Source organism: Corylus avellana, chromosome 4, assembly GCF_965113065.1.
Source record: "Corylus avellana chromosome 4, dhCorAvel1.hap1.2, whole genome shotgun sequence".
Classification (NCBI taxonomy): domain Eukaryota; kingdom Viridiplantae; phylum Streptophyta; class Magnoliopsida; order Fagales; family Betulaceae; genus Corylus; species Corylus avellana.
The window spans coordinates 25147996-25173681 of NC_142493.1; the positions used below are offsets into that span (position 1 = coordinate 25147996).

The following is a 25686-nucleotide window of genomic DNA, read 5'->3' on the forward strand; positions in this document are numbered from 1 at the left end:
TACACTCAACTAATAATAAACTTCTCCACTAAGTTTCAGCTAATCAAACACATGTTTAATCCTAATCCAGCACATGCTTCATGTGTGTTCCAATACAGCTCATGCCAGCTAATTTAACACATGTTTCATGTGTATTCCAATAGTTTTTTTACAAAGAAGAACTTCTAAGGAAGCACATACAATAATAATATTTGACTATTCGTTGGAAATATTATTTGTCCACATTCTTTCTTCTATACGCACCTATCCACAAATCTTATTTTATATTATCATTATTAGATTTAGCAATAATGAACTACTAAAAGTCTCTTACAAAAAAAGAAAGAAAGAAAAAAACACTACTAAACGTCAACAGAAGTTGGTCCCAGAGGGAGCCGAGTGGTATAGCCCAATCTCTAGAAGTAGATTTTCTTCAACATTTATCAATGTTTTATCATAAAAGTAGAGGACATTCTTCTTTCAGTTCTTTTATCTCCTTCTGTCTCTTGTTACAAATCCATTTGAGCAGAACTTGCACGGTTACCTCACAAAAGAACCAAAATGGTTGTCACCAGCAGAGATGAAGCTCCAGCAACGCTCAAGCCGGAGTATGACAGAGCAAGTGAGTTGAAGGCTTTTGATGACACAAAGCTCGGTGTTAAAGGACTTGTAGATGCTGGGGTTACTGAGATACCTCGTATATTCTATAATCCACCGGACGACATGGACAACTCAGCTTCCGGTGACACCCAGTTTAGTATTCCCGTCATAGATGTCCAAGGCATCGAGAAAGATGCAATAAAGCGCAAGAAGATTGTTGAAAGCATTCGCGATGCATCGGAGACGTGGGGTTTCTTTCAGCTGGTCAATCACGGGATCCCTGTGAGCGTTCTGGAGGAGATGAAGGAAGGGGTGCGTAGGTTTAATGAGCAAGATAATCAGGTGAAGAAAGGGTTCTATACCCGCGATCTCCTGAGACCAGTGGTGTATAACAGCAACTTTGATCTGTATTGCGCTCCGGCGACTAATTGGAGGGATACTTTTTATTGTCTAATGGCACCTAATCCCACAAAGGCAGAGGACTTGCCAGCTGCATGCGGGTATGTGATTAATTTGCAATATATAATCCACTGGATTATTGTTAAGATTAATTAGTCATTTAAATTCAAAAAAGATTGTATGAATTTCTGATAAACTCATTTGCTGATCAACTGAATTATGATCTAAATTTATGACCACCTAATTAATGTGCATTTGCCTGTAGAGATATACTGGAGCAGTACTCGAAGCTGGTGATGAAGTTGGGGATTTTATTGTTGGAGTTATTATCAGAGGCTTTGGGGCTGAACCCAAACCACCTAAATGAGATTGGCTGCAGTGAGGGGCTTGCGGTTGTGTGCCATTACTATCCTGCTTGCCCCCAGCCGGAGTTAACATTGGGCACAACCAAGCATACAGACCATCATTTCCTCACTCTTCTTCTACAAGACCACATTGGTGGCCTCCAAGTTCTTCATCAGGACAAGTGGGTCGACGTCCCTCCGGTGCCAGGGTCTCTAGCGGTTAACATTGGAGATCTTCTGCAGGCAAGTCTTCTCATTAACACCTTATTTCATTCAATTATAGTAATGAAACTTGATATTCGAATCAAGAATGATCCTTTTTGGCTGCAGCTAATTTACAAGTTTTTTCCCTTTGGTTTTTCCAGCTTATAACAAACGATAGGTTTAAAAGCATTGAACACAGAGTATTGGCAAACAGGGTAGGGCCTAGAGTATCTGTGGCTAGCTTCTTCTCCACGGGTCGTCGGCCAACCTCAAAACTCTATGGACCCATCAAAGAGTTATTATCAGCAAACAATCCTCCAAAGTATAGGGAAACCACAGTGAGCAACTATGCTAAGTACTTCAGTGAAAAAGGCCTTGATGGGACTTCTGCGCTGCGGCATTTCAGGCTCTAAACTCCAATATAACATATATGAATAAATGGTTTGTGAGTTGGATTTCCCATTTATATTTTCCATCTACTTTGTGAGCTAAAAGATAATGTGGCACTTTTCTGTAATGTATTTACTAAACAAGTAAACAGTTGGAAGTATTCTGGCTTCCTACTTTGGCAAGCAGCCGTGTGTTGTTATTAATAGAGTTAGTCTATATATAAGACTATAATAAGAGAAGCCTACTATACAATAATTGTAATTGAACTACATCTCTATCTTATATCTATTTCTTGATTATCGTGATCATATTTATCTCTTTCATTCTTCCCTTGGTGCATACGGTTGTGTTTAAGAGGGAAAAGACGGTTACGATTACCTGTTAGTAAAATTCGCCGAAAGAAAAAAAGAAAAAAAAGAAAAAACCAAAATAATGTTGTTTATATGGTAATGTGATAATATCAAAATTTAATAGTAATTTTTAGTACTACTTTCAAAGAATGTGAAAGTAAGAGGTACTTATTATTTCCTCTATGGAAATAAAGACAGCCGCATTTCATGACTTTCATATTTTTTTTGTAACTTTTGGAGTGAGAAAGTTTTTTTTTTTTTTTTTTAGACTAATAATAAGAATTGATTGTTGTAAAATAAATGAGAATGAAATTTTAAATTTTTTGTGAGAAATGAAAAGGATTTGCCAAACACGGCACTGACTAAAAGTCACTAGGAAACCAACAATCTTTCTGTATAATAAAATCAAGTGACAGCTCAACAATATTTTATAATTTTTCTCCTAAAAATGGTGCATTTGCTTTTGTCCGGACTATAATTGGCATCAGAATTGAGCAGAACCTCACAGAAGAACCAAAATGGTGGTCACCAGCAAAGATGAAGTTCCAGCAACGCTGAAGCCAGAGTATAACAGAGCAAGTGAGTTGAAGGCTTTTGATGACACAAAGCTCGGCGTTAAAGGACTTGTGGATGCTGGGATTACTGAGATCCCTCGCATATTCCATCACCCACCGGACACCTTGGACAACTCATCTTCCGGTGACACCCAGATTAGTATTCCTGTCATAGATCTCCAAGGCATCGACAAAGATGCAATAAAACACAAGAAGATTGTTGAAAGCATTCGCGATGCATTGGAGACGTGGGGTTTCTTTCAGCTGGTCAATCACGGGATCCCTATGAGCGTTCTGGAGGAGATGAAGGAAGGGGTGCGTAGGTTTAATGAGCAAGATAATCAAGTGAAGAAAGGGTTCTATACGCGCGACCCCATGAAACCGGTGGTGTATAACAGCAACTTTGATCTGTATAGTAGTCCGGCGACTGGTTGGAGGGATACATTTTTTTGTCAAATGGCACCTAATCCCCCAAAGCCAGAAGACTTGCCAGCTGCATGCAGGTATATATGTGATTTATTTGCAATATATAATCGATCCACTGGAATATTATTGTTGAGATCTGGGCATATAAATTCAATGGAAAAATCAATTTAGTCTTACGGTTTTATGCGATTTTAATTTATTCTTAATTAATTCTCTCATGAAGGGAGGCTGCCTGTCTATAATCAAATTTAGTTCTAAGAATATTTTATAATCTCAATTGCTCAACTAAATTATATCACATAACTTTTGAATTAGATGATGTGATATTGATTTGAATTGTGATTAATTAGGGACTTCCATGGCGTACGCCGTACGAGTAACACCTTCTCTAATTACTTTGTAATCAATTTTCTTACTTGTCACTAACAATAATGGACTTGTTTGCCCATTTCTTTTTTAATAAAGAATTGAAAGTTGAAAGTATATATATATATGGGTGTAGAGATATACTAGAGTCTAGAGCAGTACTCGAAGCTGGTGATGAATGTGGGGATTTTATTGTTCGAGTTATTATCAGAGGCACTTGGGCTGAACCCAAAGCACCTAAATGAGATTGATTGCAGTGAGGGGCTTGCGATTCTGTGCCATTACTATCCGGCTTGCCCACAACGAGAGTTAACATTGGGCACAACCAAGCATGCAGACAATAACTTCGTCAATGTTCTTCTACAAGACCACATTGGTGGCCTCCAAGTTTTTTACCAGGACAAGTGGGTCGACATCCCTCCGGTGCCAGGGGCTCTAGTGGTTAACATTGGAGATCATCTACAGGCAAGTCTTCTCTTATTCTTGTGTTTCTTCAGGTGTATTGTTGTTGGATCATACTTATGACACCTTATTTCATTTAATTTTAGTAATGATACTTCATATTCATAAAAAAAAATGACTCCAATTTTAATTTCATACATATCATATGGTCCTGTAATAGGCGCTTCCAAATGAGCTTAATGTGTGATATTAGGACTTGAAATTTGAATCAAGAGTAATTTTAAAAGTTCTTCTTGTTTCATTTTAAAAATAAGATGGCTTTTAAGATCATTATTTGATCAAAATTTTATCGTAATTAATTATAAACCCAATAGTGATTTTAAAAGTCACACCATTTTTAGCGTAACTTCTAACACTATTCATGGACCGTCAATTTTAATTCCATACATATATACCATGTGGTGGCCTGTACCTCTTTCTTCCAAAAAATTTAGTTTTAATTTAATACATATTTATGCAAGGTGTGAGCATGGATGAAAGTCCTTAGAGTGAGGGGCAAAAAGTCCATGGCATGGGCTTGGACAAGAATTGTGTAATAGGGAGAAAATTGCAAAAGTCTGAGCCTTGTTAGGGAGATTGATATACTGGAATCTTTTAATGGGCCCATAATTTATCATGTTGAGGCATCATGTAACTCAAAAGTTTAAGACTATAAGTTTGGGTACAACTATGTTATATTAACCATTCAAGCTTGTGAGTCGTGACACCTTTCTAATGTGTGACTCATTCTTTTTATGTACACTCACACGTGTAAACTCAGCAATTTTTCCCACCTGTATGAGTCCGTCACCACATTGTTACACTCTCCCTCAAACGAAAGCTCTTTTTTTAATTTAATTTAATTAATTAATTTATTTTTATTTTCTAGGCTATATGGGTTTGTTCGCACCATGTACCTTTGTCACTGCTATTGAGACTTTCATTTAATTTATGTCCATGCCATGAATCTTTGCCCCTTATTCCAAGGACCCTCATCCATGCTCACGCTTTCACTACAAAACTTCAAGGGATTAGTAACTTCCCATTGGTGACCTGTCAATGGCCAAAAACGTCACTAATGGGTTGGTGACGCGGGTGACACGTTAAAAATCCACTGGTCGAGAATGGGAATTGGTGACATGTGGATTGACTACACATTAGCAATTGGTGACACCCACAAGAAGGTGATCAAGTGCCATGTGTGGCAAGTCACCAATTATAAGGAGAGAAATGCTAGGGGTCAATAAGTTCTTTATATTTGACCCATATTCTTTTTCAATTTTTTTGTTTTATTTTTCCTTTTTTCAAAATATTTTTTAATGGTTTTTTAAATTGGTTTGGTGACATTTGAAAAAACCTTAGACTGTAGACACGTCACTAAATTGCTAGTTTTTTTGTAGTGTTTGCACCCTTGTTTGCTGTGCCACTCCACTTATACTTGCACTTTCATACATGGATTAAGGTAGAATAGTTATATTTGGGTTTCCCCTCTAACTTTTTTTATATTAGAAAAAAAAAAAGGGTCAAAAGCCGAGACACTTGCATTTTTAAAGGATCATAAATGAAATACATGATTCTAACTAACTCGGTTGCGGTGTAGCTAAATTTCTTTTGTATTTGTCAATTTTGATGCTCCAAAATCAAGAATGATCCTTTCTGGCTGCAGCAAATTTACAAGTTTTTTCCCTTTGGTTTTTCCAGCTTATAACAAACGACAGGTTTAAAAGTGTTGTACATAGAGTATTGGCAAACCGTGTAGGGCCCCGAGTATTTGTGGCGAGCTTCTTTTCCACAGCTATTCTGCCAACCTCAAAACTTTACAGACCCATCAAGGAATTATTATCAGAAGACAATCTTCCAAAGTATAGGGAAACCACAGTGAGTGACTATGTTGCCTATTATAGAAAAAAAGGCCTTGATGGGACTTCTATGCTGCCGCATTTTAAGCTCTAAAATCTGGTAATAGAGTATCGGAGATGAATAAATGGCTTGTGAGTTGTATTTACCATATGCTAATGAAGCTTGCACGTGTAGTGATGTTTATGTGCCAAATCAAAATCTTTGCCATTCTGTATCCTTAAATAAATGGGTCTTAAAGTGATTACTTCTCAGTCTTTTTATGGCTAATTGGTATATATATTGTCAAAATAATTTACTTTCAATGTTGTTTATCTACTATACAATTGTAATTTCTGGAAATGACAAAAAAAAAAAAAAAAAAAACATTTTGCTCAACCAAGCAGGTAAACACCATAAGCGTTTTAGATAAATTTATTGAGGTTGAATAAATTAGATATTAGAGTTCTAATTGAGGTTTAATTTACGAATTTGATATACTGAATAACCCCTATCGAACAGTAAATTCAAGCATATAATTTTGTTTTTCTAATGGCAATAACTTTACGAAAGTTTTATCCGTTTTAATACGAGAAGTACGGTCCATTTCCTTGCCTAGAGAAGAATAACCCTCATTTAAAAAAGAAAAAAGAAAAAGTCGACAGATGTTGGTCGTAGAGGGAGCCGACAAAATTCATTAAACTGCTTTCTTTACATTTCTGGTCAAAACCAGCCCGAAAATATTTGTATATGATAAGGTTCGTTTGAGCAGAACTTCCAGGGCTACCTCACAAAAGCACAGAAATGGTTGTTACCGGCAGAGATGAAGTGCCAGCAACGCTGAAGCCAGACTGTAATAGAGCAAGTGAGTTGAAGGCTTTTGATGACACAAAACTCGGCGTTAAAGGACTTGTAGATGCTGGGGTTACTGAGATCCCTCGTATCTTCCATCACCCACATGACGACTTGGACAACTCAGCTTCCGGTCACACCCAGATTAGTATTCCTGTCATAGATCTCCAAGGCATCGACAAAGATGTAATAAAGCGCAAGGAGATTGTTGAAAGCATTCGCGATGCATCGGAGACGTGGGGTTTCTTTCAGCTGGTCAATCATGGGATCCCTGTGAGTGTTTTGGAGGAGATGAAGGAAGGGGTGCGTAGGTTTCATGAGCAGGATACTCAAGTGAAGAAAGAGTTGTATACGCGCGACCCCATGAGACCGGTGCTGTACAACAGCAACTTTGATCTGTATAGCGCCCCGGCGACTAATTGGAGGGATACTTTTATTTGTCAAATGGCACCTGATTCCCCAAAGCCAGAAGACTTGCCAGCTGCATGCGGGTATGTGATTAATTTGCAATATATACATTCACTGGATTATTTTCATTCGATTTTAATTTTAGTCCATAATTTATTTTTTATATATTTTTTTTTTCTTTCGAAAATTATGTTCTTAATTAGGTTTTCTTAATTAATAGTTTACCACGATGGACTCATCGGTTAATGCCACGTGACTTTTGTTAGTTATGCCATACGCCAATTGTACATGCCATTTTACTATACCTATAAAATTTTTACATATATAGTTAGTTTAAATTATAAATATGGAAAATCCTAGGCTTACAAACACATTTTATAAAAAACTTTTTACAAATTGATGTGGCATAATATGATTGGGTTTCTCAAAATTTGAATTTATCTCATATACAATCATGTTGTATCACATCAGTTTGTAAGTTTTTTTTTTTTGTAAAATGTGTTTGTAAGCCTAACATTCCTCTATAAATATACATTAAATTGGTAAGCAATCACCTCTCACATAGGCCAAGGATTGTGAGGGGTACGGCCACTCTTCTAAGAGGGGCGGTCACCTCTTTAATTATGAGGGATTGCCTCTTATAGGAGAAGAGTTGCCCATCATAGAGAAGGATGACCATCGGTGGTCACCCTTTGCCCTCACCAAAGGGTACCATCCCTCATCTGGTAGGGGGCGGCTCCCTCAGCAGTTAGTGGTGACTGGCCGCCCCTGGACCACTTTTTTCTTTTTTGTTTTGTTTTTGTAAATATTTTTTATTTAGGGCATATTTATAATTTAAAATAATTGTACTACGTTATATGTTCAGTTAACACATAACATATCAAACGAGAGTGATGTGAAATTTATTGGTTGATCTAACATACTATCAATTAATTGGATGATAGGTTGATAAGAGGAACTATTTGAAATTAAAAAAAGAAAAAAAAAATCCCTTAAAAACCTAAATGTCAAATTGAATACTTATGGATTAAATTGAAAGTTGCATGAAAATTATAAAAAACGACCTTAATTAAAGATTGTACTAATATTCAATCAATATCTTATAATACCATTTGCTCAACTAAATTATATCACATACATCTAGAGTAGATTGACTTAGGAATAGTAATTCAGCCATCATTTTTGAATGAGATGATGTGATCTAGATTTGAATTCTAATTAATTAATTAAGGTACTTTATTTTGGTCAATGGTAGATGATCATGGCATGGAATGCGTCCGAGTAACACCTTCACTTATTTTAAACAATTTTTTAACTTATCACTAATAATGATGGTATCTTCCATAGAAAGCGTCCAAATGCGGCATTATCATGGAAATATGACCCCTTGTTTTTTTCAGCTCCTCAAGCTTCCGGTCTAATTGTAATGCATTTTCAAACTTTAAAAATCCCAGTTTGGTGGGTTAATGGAAATTTTATGGGAACAATGTAGTTTTCTTTTTTTTTTTTTTTTTTTTTTTTTTTTTTTCTTTTTTCAATCACGTTTTTCTTTCGTAATGATAGCTAGCTTTTGCACTCTTAAATGCGCTTATAATATATTTACATGCCTGTAAATTCGTAGAGATATACTGGAGCACTACTCGAAGGAAGTGGGGAAGTTGGGGATTTTATTGTTCGAGTTATTATCAGAGGCACTTGGGCTGAACCCAAAGCACCTAAATGAGATTGATTGCAGTGAGGGGCTTGTGGTTCTGTGCCATTACTATCCCGCTTGCCCACAGCCGGAGTTAACATTGGGCACAACCAAGCATGCAGACAATGATTTCCTCACTCTTCTTCTACAAGACCACATTGGTGGCCTCCAAGTTCTTCATCAGGACAAGTGGGTCGATATCCCTCCTGTGCCAGGGGCTCTAGTGGCTAACATTGGAGATCTTCTACAGGCAAGTCTTTACGTCATTCTTTGATGCTTTAAAATCAAGAATGATCCTTTTTGGCTGCAGCTAATTTACAAGGATTTTATTTTTATTTTTATTTTTTTCAGCTTATAACAAACGATAGGTTTAAGAGCGTTGAACACAGAGTATTGGCAAACCGGACAGGGCCCAGAGTATCTGTGGCGAGCTTCTTTTGCACGGGTTTTCAGCCAACCTCAAAACTTTACGGACCCATTAAGGAGTTATTATCAGCAGACGATCCTTCAAAGTATAAGGAAACCACAGTAAGAGACTATGTTGTGTTCTACAATGAAAAAGGCCTGAATGGAACTTCTGCGTTGCCACATTTCAGGCTCTAAACTCCAATAATAGAGATGAACATGTGGTTAATTTGTAAGCTAAATAAAGTGGCACTTTTCTGTGACATATTTGCCATATGCTAATTAAGCTTGAGAAGTGAATAAATTATGTGCTATGTTTGAAGGCCAAATCAAATCTTTGTTCATCGATCTGTAACCTCAAATAAATGTATCTTGAAGCAATGAATTCTCAAATATATGTTTAATCAGAGCAATGACTTCTCGAATGGGCAGCATTGGGGGCAGCAAAAGCATCCAATTGTGTTGCTTTCTTCACAACATCTTGCCTTCTTCACCCTGCCGGCCGCCTTAGCCACCTCATTGCTTGCCTCAATGTCCATTGTGTTGTTCCTCAGAATTGGCTTAGTTCTCGTATTGGATTTTTTCAAAGCTTCATCTACTTTCCTTTGTCAGTTTTGGCCCTCAACACGCTCGTCTACCGTCTTCTTTGGCCTTCGAGCTTCTAGCTTCTTGTCCACGTACGGCTGTTGCTGTGTTTTAGGACTTTAATTTTGTTTTTCTTATGGTATTTTCCTTTGTATTCAGGGGCGGAACTACATGGCCCCTTAGGGGCCTAGCCCTTAAAATTTTTAAAAAAGTCCTTAAATTTTTTAATTTTGCCCCCCAAACTTCATTTACCCATAATTTTTTTAATTTTGTCCCCCCAAACTCCAAATGTTAATTCCGCCCCTATTTGTATTCATGTTTTTGTCGTCTTGTTTGAGCTCTTGCTTTAGTCTCCATGCTCTTGTGTTGTTTTGTAAGGTCGAGACCTTTTTTTTTGGCTCCAATCCAACCTATTTCAGTGCTAGTTTGTTTGTTGTACGTGTTCCTTGCGAAGGTTCGTGTAAGTCTGTGCGGCCTCATACCCTTTGCTAGCTGTCCCTTGTGGCAGCTTTTGTTCTCTTATTGGGTCGAGTCATTTATTTGAACTATTTTCATTGGTTACATTGTTACTTGTTTTTTGCACTATTTTCTGGTTGTTGTTTAGGTTGCCCACTCTTTTTTATGTTCTTTTCAATTGTGATTTCTCCTTTCCCGTTCCCTATATATATATATATATATATATATATGAGAGAGCGACATTGTTGTCTTCTAAGGCCAATTATATATGAAAATGTCGCTATAAGCTTCGAAATTATTATCCTTTTGTTTTTTCGTGAGCATCTAAATAATTGTCCTATTTATTATTATTAATTTTTATTATCGCCTTATATATATATAACCTTGACGTAACGTTCATGAACTTTAAAGTACTAGTAAGACTTATTTATCTACAAAGCGTCCCTAATGCTAGTTAATTAGAGGCTCAAATCTGCAAAGGGTTGTGGTCAGCCACTACGTCACAGACTAACAAGGCCGCTACAATATTATTGTTGATCTTTCAAGTGGCAGCTGATAATGACGAATTATCTAATACACACCATTATTGACTTTTAAAAAGCCAAAACCTCTTAGACTTACTCCATCATTCAAGTGGAATGCAGCAGATAATGGTGGATCATCTGATATACAACATTATTGGCCTAATTTGAAAAAGCCATATAGTTCCTTATATAAGGAACTTCTTTTTCAAAAATTGTTTATTTTATTTTATTTATTTATTATTTTTTTTTAAAAAAAAGAGGTTGGATATATATATATAACGTATAGCTAGCATATATAGGATTATATTCATATTTGATGTGTAATATACCTTAATAATCCATGTCATATATATATATATATATATAAAATGTCTATTTTAGTTCCTAAGAGGTAGCTCAATCAGTTGGGATCAAGCCTAATGAAGCGAAAGTTACTAGTTTGAATCTCATTCTTCCTCTTGTGCGAACATAGTGCAGACATGTCAAAAAAAAAAAAAAAAAAAAGAGTTTATTCTGAATTCTCGTATTGCACAGAAAATAAATAAGAGATTTTGCTATTCATGCATCATTTCTCAAGTATTGTCATCTCCAAGCATTTTCTTTGTTTTGTTTTTTTAATTTTTTAATTTTTTTTAAAAATGAATGAATGTGAATATGCCACATATACAAGAATGATAGGACATCAACATTTAAAAATGCTAAATAATATTTCTCAAAATAAATTGGAGGCCTGTACGTACTAGCTCCCATTGGACAGCCACTTAAAGACAGGACTCAGGAGCACGAAACATGTTGCAGCATGCGTAAATCAATCACATGAGAGGATGAGTTCTGCACGTATTTATAATTTTACAAATTAATTACAGCATATTTTTTAGCATGTTTTTTTATGAGTCACGGCTGTACTGAGCACTACTTGGTCCTGGAGCATAGTGGTGAAATTTATTTCTTTAGATTTCTTGTCACTCTCATCATTGTAGAGGAGAAGAAAAAAAAAAAAAAAACTATCTCCTTGTGTCCTTTATTACGTACTGCTTAATTATATTGATTTATATAGCATGAGGTCCATTTGAGCGAAGCTTGAGAAGAAAAATGGTTGCTACCGGTACCAGCAGAAATGAAGTTCCGGCGACATTGAAGCCGGACTATGACAGAGCAAGTGAGTTGAAGGCTTTTGATGACACAAAACTCGGCGTTAAAGGACTTGTAGATGCTGGGGTTACTGAGGTCCCTCGTATATTCTATCAACCGCCGGATGACTTCGACAAGACATCAGTACTTTCCGGAGACACCCACTCTAGTATTCCTGTCATAGACCTCGAAGGCATCGACAAAGATGTAACAAAGCGCAAGGAGATTGTTGAAAGACTCGGTGAGGCATCGGAGACATGGGGTTTCTTTCAGGTTGTCAATCATGCGATCCCTGTGAGTGTTCTGGAGGAGATGAAGGAAGGTGTGCGTAGGTTTTTTGAGCAAGATGATGAGGTGAGGAAAGAGTTGTATACGCGCGACCTCACGAGAAAGTTGGTGTACAACAGCAACTTTGATCTCTATAGCGCACAGGCAACCTGTTGGAGGGATACATTTCTTTGTATAATGGCTCCTGATCCCCCCAAGTCAGAAGACTTGCCAGCTGCATGCAGGTATATATATATATATAACGTCACGTGCATTAATTCATAATCCACTGGATTAAATTGTTAAGACCTTCGAGTTTATAATATTTCTTCCAATATTGAAAATTGCAGAGATATAATGGAAGAGTACTCGAAGCAATTGATGAAGTTTGCAATTATATTGCTGGAGTTGTTATCGGAGGCTCTTGGGCTGAAACAAAACCACCTAAATGAGATTGACTGCGGTGAGGGTGTTGCGGTTCTGTGCCATTACTATCCGGCTTGCCCGCAGCCAGAGTTAACAATGGGGGCGGGCATGCATACTGACAATGATTTCTTCACTGTGCTTCTACAAGACCATATTGGTGGCCTCCAAGTTTTTTACCAGGACAAGTGGATCGACATCCCTCCGGTGCCAGGGGCTCTGGTGGTTAACATTGGAGATCTTCTACAGGCAAGTCTTCACATTATTCATGTATTTTCTCTCGTATTTAATTTCTTTCATTTTATATTTACACTTCATATATATTTATTAATATAGTTTGTGATTACATGCGTGTGAAGCATTGAAGGTGCATGATGCAGCATGGTGTAGTGGTTTGAAGATTTAACAATCACACAAAGTACAACTCTTCTACAAACCAAGAATAATAAAGGATTTGTAGGGAAATTAAAGAAAACACTTTCTAAAATATTTTTATTGATAGAAAACTGATAAAACAACATACTAGCTAGCTAGCCTCTCATGCCGTCTTAATTTATTAAGCTTAATTAAATATTATAAAATAGGGTCATAACCCTAAAAAATAAGAGATATTTTGAACTTAATTAATCGATTGAGTGGCTTCTTATTTCCAAACCCCTAATTTTAAAATGCCAAAAAAAAAAAACCCTAAAACCTTAATGAACCATCCTTAATTAGTTGATCAAGCATCTATCAAATAAGTGCCTTGATTTTTTATTTTTTTATTTTTTAATATATTGAGACTTGATGCAACATTCTCGGTCGATAGAGAATCTATATATATAGATATCTACCGAGCTTCCCCAACTACACTGTTGAACTTAATTTTATTGACATTATGTTTTGATCTAATAGTAAACGTTAGAATTGAAAAATCTTCATGAAATATAATTTTGTAAACCTTTGAATAATATTTTCAACGCCACCAAAATTGTCTTCATATGATATTAAAATCACAAGATATAACGTACCATTTTGGTCGAAATGGTTATATCTTCATGTGATTTATAATTATAATTAATTATCATCATCTCACTGAAGTAAAAGATCGACTTCCAACATATATGGGAAGAATTTCTAGCTTGGAAGGATCGTTTGTGTAGAAGGAAACCAAAAACATGTTATTAAACATTAATGATGATACAATATTAACGTACACTTGCTAATTTTGTTCACTCGTGTGTGGTCCAGCTAAATATTTCTCGTGTATATCTCAATTTTGCCGTAGCTAATTAATTAATTACAATTAATTTTCCCATTGGTTTTTTCAGCTTATAACAAATGATAGGTTTAAAAGCGGTGGACACAGAGTATTGGCAAATCGGGCAGGGCCAAGAGTATCTGTGGCCAGCTTTTTTTGCACAGGTCTTCGGGAAACCTCAAAAGTTTACGGACCTATCAAGGAGTTGTTGTCGGAGGATAATCCTCCGAGGTATCGGGAAACAACGGTGAGAGACTATTGTTCCTCCTTTGATGAAACAGACCTTGATGGGACTTCCGCGCTGCCGCGTTTCAGGCTTTGAATTCCAGTAATATTGGTCGGAGGTGAAGAAATATTGGCATCAATAAATGTGGTTTTTGAGTTGGATTTCCGATATTATTAAGTTCGGCCTAGTTTGTGAATAAAGATCTATGTATGAACAATGTGCATATATTTGGAAAATAATTTAAATTGTTTATATAATTCAATATTTCAATTGGATTATTATTATTTTTTTTTCCTACACTTATCATTTGATTATGTCAAATCGTGCAGAAGCAGGTTACACTTCTACACTTTCTCAAAGAGAGCTCAACGCAATAATATCTGAAAACTCACTATTATTAATGAAATTCTGACTCTGTTATCTGATATATATATATATATATATATATATATATATATATATATATAAAGAAAGAAGATGCTCAATCAAGACTGATCGGCCACACAAAACAAATTTTAGGCTAAGGTTATATGGAACAAGAGGACAAATATATTCCTCCAATATAACTAATTGATATTCTTCGGTTCAAATGAATTGGAAAAAATCCTAATTCCATAGTACAGTATAATCATACTTATTTGACTGTTTCTATCATTCTTTTGTTGGAGTTGAATGGGCTATGGAGCAAGCGAAGCATCTCTAGCCAACATATAGTGCTTGATGTTAATGAATCGTGTATATGTTTTATTGCATAAATAAATTGAGGGAAAAAAAAATACTTAGAAGGAATTTTTTTATATTAGTTTTAGAACCTATTCGAGATTAGGTGTGAGAAATAGAGCTCTCAAGTCTAGGCGTAAAAGTAGTTTAAATAATACCATAGTTGGCATGGGAAGTTCGCTAACAATCGTGAAAATTCTCAAAACAAACGCTAGAAGGAGGGCTTGAACCTCCGACCTTGTGGTTAACAGCCACACGCTCTAGCCAACTGAGCTATTCCAGCTTTTGTTGGCGAATGGTCGTTATACAATAGTAATAAAGTTAAAAAATTACACAACCTTCTGATGGGCTAAATTTTCTCCTCGCTAACCCATTTAATCGTTATAGGCTATAGCCCTGTCTAAAATCATACTAAATTTTTGGAGTAATTCTTTTTTAATAGAATATGTACGATTGTCTTATAATTAGGACTACTGAAAATTGTTTTTGAGGGTAATTCAATTGATTATAGATCACACCTCATGAAATAAGAGATGACTAATTTTTAATGTTGTATGACAAATATAAACGAGTATACTAAATAACATTATTTATTAAATTGCAACAAAAATGAAGACTAGTAATTATATATGATTTATGTTTCCTAGAAATATATATATATAAAATTTACGGGTGTATTACAGTATCCTCCTTTTATAAATGAAAAAAAAAAAAAATAATAAAAACACATGAATTGTGGTCTTCTTGTAACGAAAGACGAGTGTGATATTCAATTCATTCATGTAGAAAAGGTATTTTTCTCCAGATGCATAGGGCGCTTTATTATTATTATTATTATTGTTGTTGTTGTTGTTATTATTGTTTTTGGTTCATCAAATATCTCATTGAAAATATGTATATTTAGCCAGATATGATGTGATTATGAATATAAAGTTAAATGACTAGAAGGTGTTTGAAGAAATGTTTCTGTGGTGCTTTTGACACACAGTTTTGGCTTCTATTTATAACTTGTATGTATACAAGGGATTACAGAGTTGAAATGATAGATTACAAGAGAATGAAATAGGGTGTTATCAACTCTTCAAATGATTAATTTGACTTGGCTTAAACTACTTCTTTCCGTGGAGTCTTATCTGGTGGTTGGGTTTATTGTGCAGCGAATATGTTGGGTTCTGAATACCATCGTCTGACCCTATATGCCACCTGCAAATGTAACGGCATTAATGTAACGTTTGGAATTTGTTTTTGAAACCTATGGGAGACGAAAGGTTTTGTAAGAACATCAGCCATCTGATCCTTTGAAGAGAGAAACCGAACATCCAGATGTTTTGCAGAAACTTTTTCCCGAACAAAATGATAGTCGAGCTCGAGCTAGAAAGTGAGATTTTTTTTTTTTTTTTTCTTTTTTTCCTTGCGTTGGGGCATGGCCTATACGGCTATACCGGCCCCCTATTACGTCCCCTGGTTGCGACCCCAAAAGCAAGAGACAAAAATACCCTTCTACAACTCGGTTGATCAAGCCATTCATCGAGTGTCTCGGGTTTTATATGGACAAATGATGCAACATTCTTGGTCGATCGAGTTTATGGGAGTATAGACTAGAGTATCCTCCCTTTATAAATAAAATTTTCAATTAAAAATAAAAAAAAAAGACTGAAAGAGCAGAGCACATGGGTCGTTGACTTAACGAAAGACAGGCGTGATATTCATTTCATTCAAGTAGAAAATGTATTTTTCTCAAGAAGCATAGGTCCCCCTTTTTTAAAAAAATTGTTTTTGGTTCATCAAGTATCTCATTGAAAAGGATAGGTGCATCAGCCAAGATATGATGTGATTATGAATAGAATGGAAGTGCTTTATCTTGTCTCCACTACAGGTATGTTTGGTTGTAGTTGACAGGTTGTTGCTATTTCAAAATCTTATCTTCTTTCAACTGCTTCTATTCTTATTCTACTAGTTTTTAGAAAGTGAGAGGCTTTTTTATCAGTAATTCTGATCATCACAATCTTGTTGAACTCAAAAGTCTTGCAAAGAAAGAAGATGGCAGTGACGAGTACAGATGAGTATCAGGCAGGAATCGACTCCAATTACGACCGGGAAACTGAGATAAAAACATTTGATGAGTCAAAAGCCGGTGTTAAGGGACTCCTTGATGCTGGGGTGACAAAAGTCCCACGCATGTTCCACCGCGGACAATTTAGCCTTGATGAGAGGCCAGGAAGAGAATCCCACATCAGTATTCCTATCATAGACCTTCAAGGCATCCATAAGGACTCGACTGTACGTACAGAAGTCATTGAGAAAGTTCGAAATGCATGCGAAAAATTTGGTTTCTTTCAGGTTGTTAATCATGGAATTCCTGTTGCTCTTTTGGATGAGATGATAAATGGAATGCAAAGGTTTCATGAGCAGGATACTGAGGTGAAGAAAGAGTTCTATTCACGCGATTATGGGAAAAAGGTACTTTATTTATCCAATTATGATCTGTACCAATCACCAGCAGCTAGTTGGAAGGATACATTTATCTGTTTTGTTGCACCAAATGCTCCCGAGCTGGAAGAACTGCCTGCAGTATGCAGGTATGTGGCAAAACTAATCCTAGTCTTTAACATTTTCTTCATCTATTATTAGGCAGATACAATTGGCCTCTTTTCCATGATTTTAAATGGGATAATATATCATTTTATGTTTTATTTAGTTTTCTTATTCTATATTTCTCCATGAATATAAATTGTAATCAATTCCTAGAGATTTTAACTATGGTGGAGTGAAAGTGGTGGTTAATGGGTTTGAGGTGAAGAGGACTCACCTCACAACACAATGTTTCTGTCTTTATTCCATAATAACAACAGCCTTTAATTAGAGATACGATTACAATTTACCCAATGACTTCTTCTCCTAATACTAGTTGGATTATATAAGATTATTGAGTCATCATATAAGATGTCTCTTATTGGAACATAAAATCCTATAAGACTACACTCGACTTAACCAATTCCTACTAGGATTGACTTGGCAGGGGAATAAGGATTACTAATCCTAGCTAGCTACCCCATTTTCCCAATAAATAGGTTCATTTCTAACACTATTTAACTCAAGTCAGTAAGAGCAAAATGTAGCCTTATTGCCTGTTATTAGGTTCTTTTTCATGGTGAATGTGAGCCTTTAAGACCAAACTACCCCAAAATCTCGTCTCCCTTTTCTTCCCTCTTACTAATTAGGTCAAAACCTTTTGAGTTATAAAGAACTGAAATGTCATGGTTCATCCCCTATCTTTGTTCTTACCAAAGGCACATAAGACGTATTATAACAGCTTGATGGATTGAGCTTGCAGAGAGATAGTTAAAGAGTACTCGGAACAAGTAATGAAGTTGGGGCTTGATTTCTTTGAGTTATTAGCAGAGGCTCTTGGGCTAAATCCTAGCCACCTAAAAGACATGGACTGTGCTGAGGCGCTTCAGCTTCTTGGCCACTACTACCCCTCATGCCCTGAACCAGAGTTGACTTTGGGCGGTAGTGATCATACTGATGGCAGCTTCATTACCATACTTTTACAACATCAAAAGGGTGGCCTCCAAATTCTCCATGAGAATCAATGGGTTAATGTTCCTCCAGTGCATGGAGCTCTAGTAGTCAATGTTGGAGATCTCCTACAGGCATGTCTATCCTATCTAGCTTAATTCAATACTGTTGTCATCACTATCATGTAAAATTTAGAGTTACAAGGCATTTTATATACAACAGATACATGTGGCTTTACAAAGACATCAATGACAAAGATAGCAAATTCCCTTATGAACTGAATTGACATGCAAGTTTCCTTCTAGAGGTGAATTCTTTTTGTGTGTGTGATGATTGAGAATCCTCTCCTGCACGATTTTCCTTTTCTGCATAATTGGATAATGGATACTGCACAATCTTCTCTTTCAAGGCTGTTATTGCATGAGTTTCTCTTGTAAGTCTGGCTGATGATATGGCAAGATCTTTCTTTACTGAATTTGATGATCCTTTCCCATCGTGGCTGGTTTCCTTAGCTAGCTTTGATTCATCTTCATGATCTGCAACATTAGTTGCAGCAGCTCCATTTGGAATGTTATGATCTGGGTCTAAATACCTTAACATACATAATCATGTAACTATCACCATATTCTCATTATTATATGAAAAATGATAAAAATTTATTCTTTCAACTATCTCCACATAATGAATGGATTATGGCCTAGCTCACAGGCAGATATATGAATGAACTCATGCTGGTGGGGTATATATTTACTTTATCACCCAGAGTAAATATCGTTATTAAGGATATAATCAAGATTTTGATTTACCGCTATATATGTATATGGTTACCGTGAATCAAGTTGTCTATATAGAGTGGTCAAGTTTCCTGCAAGAGATTGTTTATATTTGGAAAAAAAAAAAAAAAAAATTTCAGATTGCTAGATTATAAAGTGCATCAAACATTAGTCATGGGGTGAATCTCTTTAAGAAATTTGGCATAGCAAATAAGTTAATTAAATTGTTTATCGGTTTTCACTTGTATTTGTGCAGCTTATCACAAACGACAAGTTCATTAGCGTCACTCACAGAGTATTAGCGAACCATATAGGACCAAGAATTTCTGTGGCTAGTTTTTTTAGACCCTATGTTCAGGCAGGCTCGAGGGTTTATGGACCAATCAAGGAACTGTTGTCGGAAGAAAACCCCCCAATATACAGGGAAACAGATGTAAAAGAATATCTTATGCGCTACTACTCGAAAGGGATTGATGGGATCTCTCCTTTACAACATTTCAAGTCGTAAAGATGTCCACACAGATTTAGATTCATGTTTCTAGTAATTGGCACAACTAGTCATGCTTCTAAGTACTACTGTCTGCAAACCTCTTCTTGTGTCTTCATGTAATGACTCTACCATGCTCTCCATCTATAACATAGAACCAAACCTATGGCTTATATCATGTATAATGGCATTGTTGGGCTACGATATTTAGCAAATTTGTTAAGCATCTTTTTTGTTTTTTTTTTTTTGACATGTTCACACAAGAAAAGAGAAGAAGAGATTCAAACTAGTGACCTCCGCTTCATAAAGCGTGGTTCCTAGCCCATTGAGCTACCATTTGGAGATAATTTGTTAAGCATCTATAACAAGATTGAATGACTAATTTTTAATCTCACATTATTTAGTTGTATGACAAATATAAACGAGTCTACTAAATAGCATTATTTAGTAAATTGCAACAAAAATGAATAATTATATATGATTTTTGTTGTCGTTGTTGTTGTTATTGTTTTCGGTTCATCAAATATCTCATTGAAAATATGAATAGTTAGCCAGATATGATGTGATTATGAATATAAAGTTAAATGACTTGAAGGTGTTTGAAGAAATGTTTCTCTGGTGCTTTTGACACATAGTTTTGGCTTCTATTTATAAAACTTATATGTATACAAGTGATTACAGAGTTGAAATGATAGAGTACAAGAGAATGAGATTCAGTGTTATCAACTCTTCAAATGATTAATTTGACTTGGCTTAAACTACTTCTTTCCGTGGAGTCTTATCTGGTGGTTGGGTTTATTGTGCAGCAGAATATGTTGGGTTTTGAATACCATCATCTGACCCTATATGCCCTTGCAAATGTAACGGCATTAATGTAACGTTTGGATTTTGTTTTTGAAACCTATGGGAGACGAAAGATTTTTGTAAGAACATCAGCCATCTGATCCTTTGAAGAGAGAAACCGAGCATCCAGATGTTTTGCAGAAACTTTTTCCCAAACAAAATGATAGTCGAGCTCGAGCTAGAAAGTGAGATTTTTTTTTTTACCTTAATTTTATTTTATTTTCCTTGTGTTGGGGCATGGCCTATACGGCAATACCGGCCCCCTATTACGTCCTCTGGTTGCGACCCCAAAACCAAGAGACAAAAATACCCTTCTGCAACTCGGTTGATCAGCCAATATTTATCGAGTGTCTCGGGTTTTATATAGAGAATTGATGCAACATTCTTGGTCGATCGAGTTTATGGGGGTATATACTAGAGTATCCTCCCTTTATAAAATAAAATAAAAATGAAAATAAAATCTGTAAGAGCACATGGGTCGTTGACTTCAAACGAAAGACAGGCATGATATTCAATTCATTCAAGTAGAAAAGGTATTTTTTTCAAGAAGCATAGGGCCCTTTTTTTTAAAAAAAAAAAAATTGTTTTTGGTTCATCAAGTATCTCATTTGTTTGAACAGTTTTCCAAATGATGACGTAAGATGGACCCTGTAAACGTTCTGGTATATGAGGAATTGCCTGGTTATAAAATAACAAGAAAAATGATCAAAGCTGCCGGCGTTGTCCGGCGGGGATAGCTCCGATACCTAAATTAGTCACTGTGTTTAAGAGAAATATAACCTTGAAGATGATAGATAAGATAAAGAGAATAGAAGATATTCAATTAAGGAGAGGAAAATAAGTTACCAAAATCTTGAGATGAGATGTCCTTTTATAGGCGTCGGGTAGTACCTGCTTATCTGGCATTGTGGACTTACCTAGGATCCACGTGCCATGTAATGTGTTGATGAATGATGAGTGAAATGTTATGCAAGTATATTTAATCTTCCAAGAGTAATCCTCGGGAGTTTATGCAGGACTCGGTTTATTGAGTCTTTGAACCAAGTGTAGTGTATACTGTATTTAGGTAGGTATAAATTTACCGAGCATAAGTTCGGTAAGTGGGTGCAAATATATCGAGTTTAGTCATGGGATCCAACATCATTGAAAAGGAATGGCGCATCAGCCAAAAATATGATGTGATTATGAATAGAGTGAAAAGTGCTTTATCTTGTCCCCACTACAGGCATGTTTGGTTGTAGTTGACTGGTTGTTGCTATTTCAAAATCTCATCTTCTTTCAACTGCTTCCATTCTTCTTCTACTAGTTTTTAAAAAGTGAAAGGCTTTTTTATCAGTAATTCTGATCCTCACAATCTTGTTGAACTCAAAAGTCGTGCAAAGAAAGAAGATGGCAGTGACGAGTACAGATCAGTATCAGGCAGGAATCGGCTCCAATTACGACCGGGAAACTGAGATAAAAACATTTGATGAGTCAAAAGCTGGTGTTAAGGGACTCCTTGATGCTGGGGTGACAAAAGTCCCACGCATGTTCCACCGCGGACAACTTAGCCTTGATGAGAGGCCAGGAAGAGAATCCCACATCAGTATTCCTATCATAGACCTTCAAGGCATCCATAAGGACTCGACTGTACGTACAGAAGTCATTGAGAAAGTTCGAAATGCATGCGAAAAATTTGGTTTCTTTCAGGTTGTTAATCATGGAATTCCTGTTACTCTTTTGGATGAGATGATAAATGGAATGCAAAGGTTTCATGAGCAGGACACTGAGGTGAAGAAAGAGTTCTATTCACGCGATTATGGGAAAAAGGTGCTTTATCTATCCAATCATGATCTGTACCAATCAACAGCAGCTGATTGGAGGGATACATTTGTCTATCTTGTGCCATCAAATGCCCCAGAACTGGAAGAACTGCCTGCAGTCTGCAGGTAGATATTTATTGGGTTTTATATATAGTTTTCTTATTATGTATTCCCTGTATCTATTTGATTTCCTTTCTTGTATTTACAGCACCTACCCTATGTTTTCTATAAATACGTTTGATAATTGCTGATTTTAACAAGGTATTATAGTCAAAAGTTCGGACTTTGAACTTTAACTCTGTCATTTAATCCTATTTCAATTAAATATTTCACCTGTTGGGTTTCACTTATTAAAATAAAGTTTAAGACCACACGTGAGAGAGAGTGTTAAAGTATTGATTAAATTATTAAATTTACCTCTTCCTATTAGCTTAAATTTTTAGGATTAGTGTTGATTTAAGAGTAATATTAATTCACTCATGTCAAGAAGAGAAAAATGTAGCTTGGACAAGAGCCCTTTAAAACCCGAACTACCCCCCAAAATCTTTTGTCTCCCTTTTCTCTCTTTCTTCCATTATTTTCTTCAATACAAATTTCTTAATTCATCATGACATCTCATCCTCCTGTGGCTGTTTGCACATCTAGCTAACACAAAAGGCACATTAGACTTGTTATAACACCTTGGTGGGCTGAGCTTGCAGAGTGATAGTTAAAGAATACTCGGAAAAAGTAGTGAAGTTGGGGCTTGATTTCTTTGAGTTATTATCTGAGGCTCTTGGGCTAAATCCCAGCCACCTAAAAGACATGGACTGTGCTGAGGCGCATCTTCTTCTTGGCCACTACTACCCCTCATGCCCTGAACCAGAATTGGCTTTGGGCACTAAGGATCACACTGATAGCAGCTTCATTACTATACTTTTACAAGATCAAAAAGGTGGCCTCCAAGTTCTGCTTGAGAATCAATGGGTTAATGTTCCTCCAGTGCATGGAGCTCTAGTTGTCAATGTTGGAGATCTCCTACAGGCAAGTCTATCTTATCTAGCCTCTTTTTTTTTTTTTTTTTTTGGGTTGATGAATATCTTACCCTCCAGTGCATGGAGCTCTAGTTGTCAATGTTGGAGATCTCCTACTGTTGTCATCACTAGCTATCATAATCATGTAACTCTCACCATATTGTCATTAATTACTATATGGCCTCAGAGGCAAATATATGTAAGAACTCTTGCTAGCCTAGTCTGCTTGTAGATGCAGTATTTACTTTACCAACCAGAAAAAAATATCATTAAGGATATAATCAAGAGTTTGATTTACTGCTTTATATATCTGATTAGAGTGATGCTATACATTATCCATATCCCTAAAGCTTATGTGGCGTGATTTTTCATAGTAAGTATTTGGTACATGAACTTTTTTTTTTTGCTTTTGTTGGGGAATTGTGTCACATTGGTTTTGAGGGGATAGGAGAAAGATAACATTACCCGTCTAGTAATCTGATTATGTTTATATATATAGTTTTGAAAATGGGTAGAAGGACTTTGCAAAGAAATGTACAGACCGTTCCCTACAATCTCATTGCTTGGGAATGTCTAATACAGCGAAAGATATACATAATATATATACACTCACACATCAACGAGTTGTCAGAATTATTCAACATTTCTCGTATGGAGTGGTCAAGTTTCCTGCAAGAGATTGATTATATAGGAAAATATCTGAGAAATTTAGCATAGAAAACAATGATCATTAAATTGTTTATCCATTTTCACTTAATGTATTTGTGCAGCTCATCACAAACGACAAGTTCATTAGCGTGAGTCACAGAGTATTAGCGAAGCATATTGGGCCAAGAATTTCTGTGGCTAGTTTTTTTAGACCCTTTTTTCAGGCGGGCTCAAGAGTTTATGAACCAATCAAGGAGCTGTTATCGGAAGAAAATCCCCCGATATACAGGGAAACAGATGCAAAAGAATATCTCATGCACTCCTCGAAAGGGATTGACGGGATCCATCCTTTACAACATTTCAAGTTGTGAAGATGTCTTCTTGTAATGACTCTACCATACTCCATCAATAACGAAGAATTGATTAAAGCCATGCTTATATAATGTATAATGCATTATTGTTAAATACGAATTTTTTATTATTATTATTGAATGGATAAACACCACTTTACAGATTATGCCTACCAAATTTAAAGATTCTTTGGAAATATATATATATATATATGGCAATGTATGTTGTTACACCTGTTACTACTTGGTCTTCATTTTTCAACCAAAAATATATATATATATATATATATATATATATATATATATATATATATTTTTGGTTGAAAAATGAAGACCAAGTAGTAACAGGTGTAACAACATACATTGCCCCATGTTAACATTGCTTTTGCATTGTATTGTCTGATTTTTTTTAACGATCCAGAAAAAAGTGCTAGGCTGCTTGCTATATATATTTGCACTAATATTCTAAAATGAATCACTTATAAAGCTTAGTCTCACTTAGTAAAGAGCCAAAGTGAAATTTAGCACCCTTGATCGAGTGCCTTTATAATCCACCCACCCTATATAAGCTATTCATCTTCTCAATGTGAAATTGGTGTGTTACAATCGCCCTCCCTTAAATTCGTGATGTCCTCATTAGGAGTATGTCATGTAATAATACAGTACCACATATCATTATTACTAGGGTACTGATGTAGAGTATCTTGGTTTTCATACCAACTCATGCAACGGGGTATAGCAGTTCATAGATTAAACAAAAACCCAAGTCACAACTCTTGCACAAGACCAAGAAAATTCAAGGTTTAAGGAAGAATAGAATAAAAATCACCCATGGTGAGTCTCTTAATGAAAAAAAAAGGAAAGAGATAAACAAACAACATAAATTGGTGGCAAAGCCAATATTATTAGTGAAAAACTCTATGCCGACTCCAAAAACTCTAAACAGATAAATATCACAATTTTATGCGGAATTAACAGATATTTATCAAAAGAAACATTTACCAAGATATGAACAATCACACACAAAGATTTTGGTGACGAAGAGGAAACCTTTTAGAAAACGTTCTAAAAGTAAAACCTCTTCGGGGCAGCCAAACCCAGGAAATCACTATCAAAAGATTATCTAGAGATTACAGACACTAGGAACACTTACAACCCTTTGCAAGACCTTGACTCTGTAAGATCGACAAGCCTACAACTCGTCTCCGCGCTCACAATCTTCTTCAACGTGATTCTCCTTTATCGGACCCTTCCGATAGACTTCTCAACCGTAGATTTATCAAAGGAATAATTAAAACTCTAAGAGATTCACTTTAACGCTCACCACATATGATCTCTCTTAGCACAGCCTCCGACGAACTCTCTGGGGGTGAAAATTCGTGCCTCTCTTCTATAATGATGTATATATACCCCCGACAAAACCTTAGAC

At 35.9% G+C, this 25686-nt stretch overlaps 5 protein-coding genes, 1 non-coding gene and 1 pseudogene across 7 annotated transcripts; 6 read left to right on the forward strand and 1 right to left on the reverse strand.

The window, feature by feature from the left end:
• The first annotated feature begins 378 nt into the window (after positions 1–378).
• On the forward strand, positions 379–2209 carry LOC132179969 (1-aminocyclopropane-1-carboxylate oxidase homolog 1-like). Its single transcript, XM_059592795.2, has 3 exons — positions 379–1079; positions 1244–1565; positions 1688–2209. The coding sequence occupies exons 1-3, from the start codon at positions 541–543 to the stop codon at positions 1937–1939; spliced, it is 1113 nt and encodes a 370-aa protein (XP_059448778.2). The 5' UTR covers positions 379–540; the 3' UTR covers positions 1940–2209.
• Positions 2210–2722: 513 nt separating this feature from the next.
• LOC132179970 (1-aminocyclopropane-1-carboxylate oxidase homolog 1-like) lies at positions 2723–6157 on the forward strand (annotated as a pseudogene). The gene is made up of 3 exons (XR_015911841.1): positions 2723–3331; positions 3749–4077; positions 5755–6157. The product of XR_015911841.1 is annotated as a 1-aminocyclopropane-1-carboxylate oxidase homolog 1-like (transcript).
• Positions 3989–9591, forward strand: LOC132179971 (1-aminocyclopropane-1-carboxylate oxidase homolog 1-like). Its single transcript, XM_088515146.1, has 4 exons — positions 3989–4077; positions 6662–7232; positions 8771–9092; positions 9194–9591. Exons 2-4 carry the CDS (start codon positions 6694–6696, stop codon positions 9443–9445), a joined length of 1113 nt encoding a protein of 370 aa, XP_088371272.1. The 5' UTR covers positions 3989–4077; positions 6662–6693; the 3' UTR covers positions 9446–9591.
• A 2313-nt stretch (positions 9592–11904) lies between these two features.
• Positions 11905–14195, forward strand: LOC132179963 (1-aminocyclopropane-1-carboxylate oxidase homolog 1-like). The gene is made up of 3 exons (XM_059592789.2): positions 11905–12455; positions 12561–12882; positions 13944–14195. The coding sequence occupies exons 1-3, from the start codon at positions 11905–11907 to the stop codon at positions 14193–14195; spliced, it is 1125 nt and encodes a 374-aa protein (XP_059448772.2).
• Positions 14196–15028: 833 nt separating this feature from the next.
• On the reverse strand, positions 15029–15102 carry TRNAN-GUU (transfer RNA asparagine (anticodon GUU)). Its single transcript has one exon. It is a non-coding gene; the product is annotated as a tRNA-Asn (tRNA).
• Positions 15103–16545: 1443 nt separating this feature from the next.
• Positions 16546–19931, forward strand: LOC132178864 (1-aminocyclopropane-1-carboxylate oxidase homolog 1-like). The gene is made up of 4 exons (XM_059591436.2): positions 16546–16695; positions 16843–17398; positions 18154–18475; positions 19371–19931. The coding sequence occupies exons 1-4, from the start codon at positions 16656–16658 to the stop codon at positions 19620–19622; spliced, it is 1170 nt and encodes a 389-aa protein (XP_059447419.2). The 5' UTR covers positions 16546–16655; the 3' UTR covers positions 19623–19931.
• Positions 19932–21497: 1566 nt separating this feature from the next.
• Positions 21498–24422, forward strand: LOC132178723 (1-aminocyclopropane-1-carboxylate oxidase homolog 1). The gene is made up of 3 exons (XM_059591241.2): positions 21498–22372; positions 22948–23269; positions 24030–24422. Exons 1-3 carry the CDS (start codon positions 21834–21836, stop codon positions 24276–24278), a joined length of 1110 nt encoding a protein of 369 aa, XP_059447224.2. The 5' UTR covers positions 21498–21833; the 3' UTR covers positions 24279–24422.
• The last annotated feature ends 1264 nt before the right edge of the window (positions 24423–25686 follow it).

What these genes read in the sequence shown, in the direction of transcription:
- LOC132179969 (XM_059592795.2), top strand. Translation starts at nt 541, where the DNA reads ATGGTTGTCACCAGCAGAGATGAAGCTCCAGCAACGCTCAAGCCGGAG. An exon ending in GACTTGCCAGCTGCATGCGG is followed by an intron (nt 1,080 to 1,243) that starts GTATGTGATTAA and finishes ATTTGCCTGTAG; the next exon opens with AGATATACTGGAGCAGTACT. An exon ending in ACATTGGAGATCTTCTGCAG is followed by an intron (nt 1,566 to 1,687) that starts GCAAGTCTTCTC and finishes TGGTTTTTCCAG; the next exon opens with CTTATAACAAACGATAGGTT.
- LOC132179971 (XM_088515146.1), top strand. Translation starts at nt 6,694, where the DNA reads ATGGTTGTTACCGGCAGAGATGAAGTGCCAGCAACGCTGAAGCCAGAC. An exon ending in GACTTGCCAGCTGCATGCGG is followed by an intron (nt 7,233 to 8,770) that starts GTATGTGATTAA and finishes GTAAATTCGTAG; the next exon opens with AGATATACTGGAGCACTACT. An exon ending in ACATTGGAGATCTTCTACAG is followed by an intron (nt 9,093 to 9,193) that starts GCAAGTCTTTAC and finishes TATTTTTTTCAG; the next exon opens with CTTATAACAAACGATAGGTT.
- LOC132179963 (XM_059592789.2), top strand. Translation starts at nt 11,905, where the DNA reads ATGGTTGCTACCGGTACCAGCAGAAATGAAGTTCCGGCGACATTGAAG. An exon ending in GACTTGCCAGCTGCATGCAG is followed by an intron (nt 12,456 to 12,560) that starts GTATATATATAT and finishes TGAAAATTGCAG; the next exon opens with AGATATAATGGAAGAGTACT. An exon ending in ACATTGGAGATCTTCTACAG is followed by an intron (nt 12,883 to 13,943) that starts GCAAGTCTTCAC and finishes TGGTTTTTTCAG; the next exon opens with CTTATAACAAATGATAGGTT.
- LOC132178864 (XM_059591436.2), top strand. Translation starts at nt 16,656, where the DNA reads ATGAATAGAATGGAAGTGCTTTATCTTGTCTCCACTACAG. An exon ending in TTATCTTGTCTCCACTACAG is followed by an intron (nt 16,696 to 16,842) that starts GTATGTTTGGTT and finishes TGAACTCAAAAG; the next exon opens with TCTTGCAAAGAAAGAAGATG. An exon ending in GAACTGCCTGCAGTATGCAG is followed by an intron (nt 17,399 to 18,153) that starts GTATGTGGCAAA and finishes TTGAGCTTGCAG; the next exon opens with AGAGATAGTTAAAGAGTACT.
- LOC132178723 (XM_059591241.2), top strand. Translation starts at nt 21,834, where the DNA reads ATGGCAGTGACGAGTACAGATCAGTATCAGGCAGGAATCGGCTCCAAT. An exon ending in GAACTGCCTGCAGTCTGCAG is followed by an intron (nt 22,373 to 22,947) that starts GTAGATATTTAT and finishes CTGAGCTTGCAG; the next exon opens with AGTGATAGTTAAAGAATACT. An exon ending in ATGTTGGAGATCTCCTACAG is followed by an intron (nt 23,270 to 24,029) that starts GCAAGTCTATCT and finishes GTATTTGTGCAG; the next exon opens with CTCATCACAAACGACAAGTT.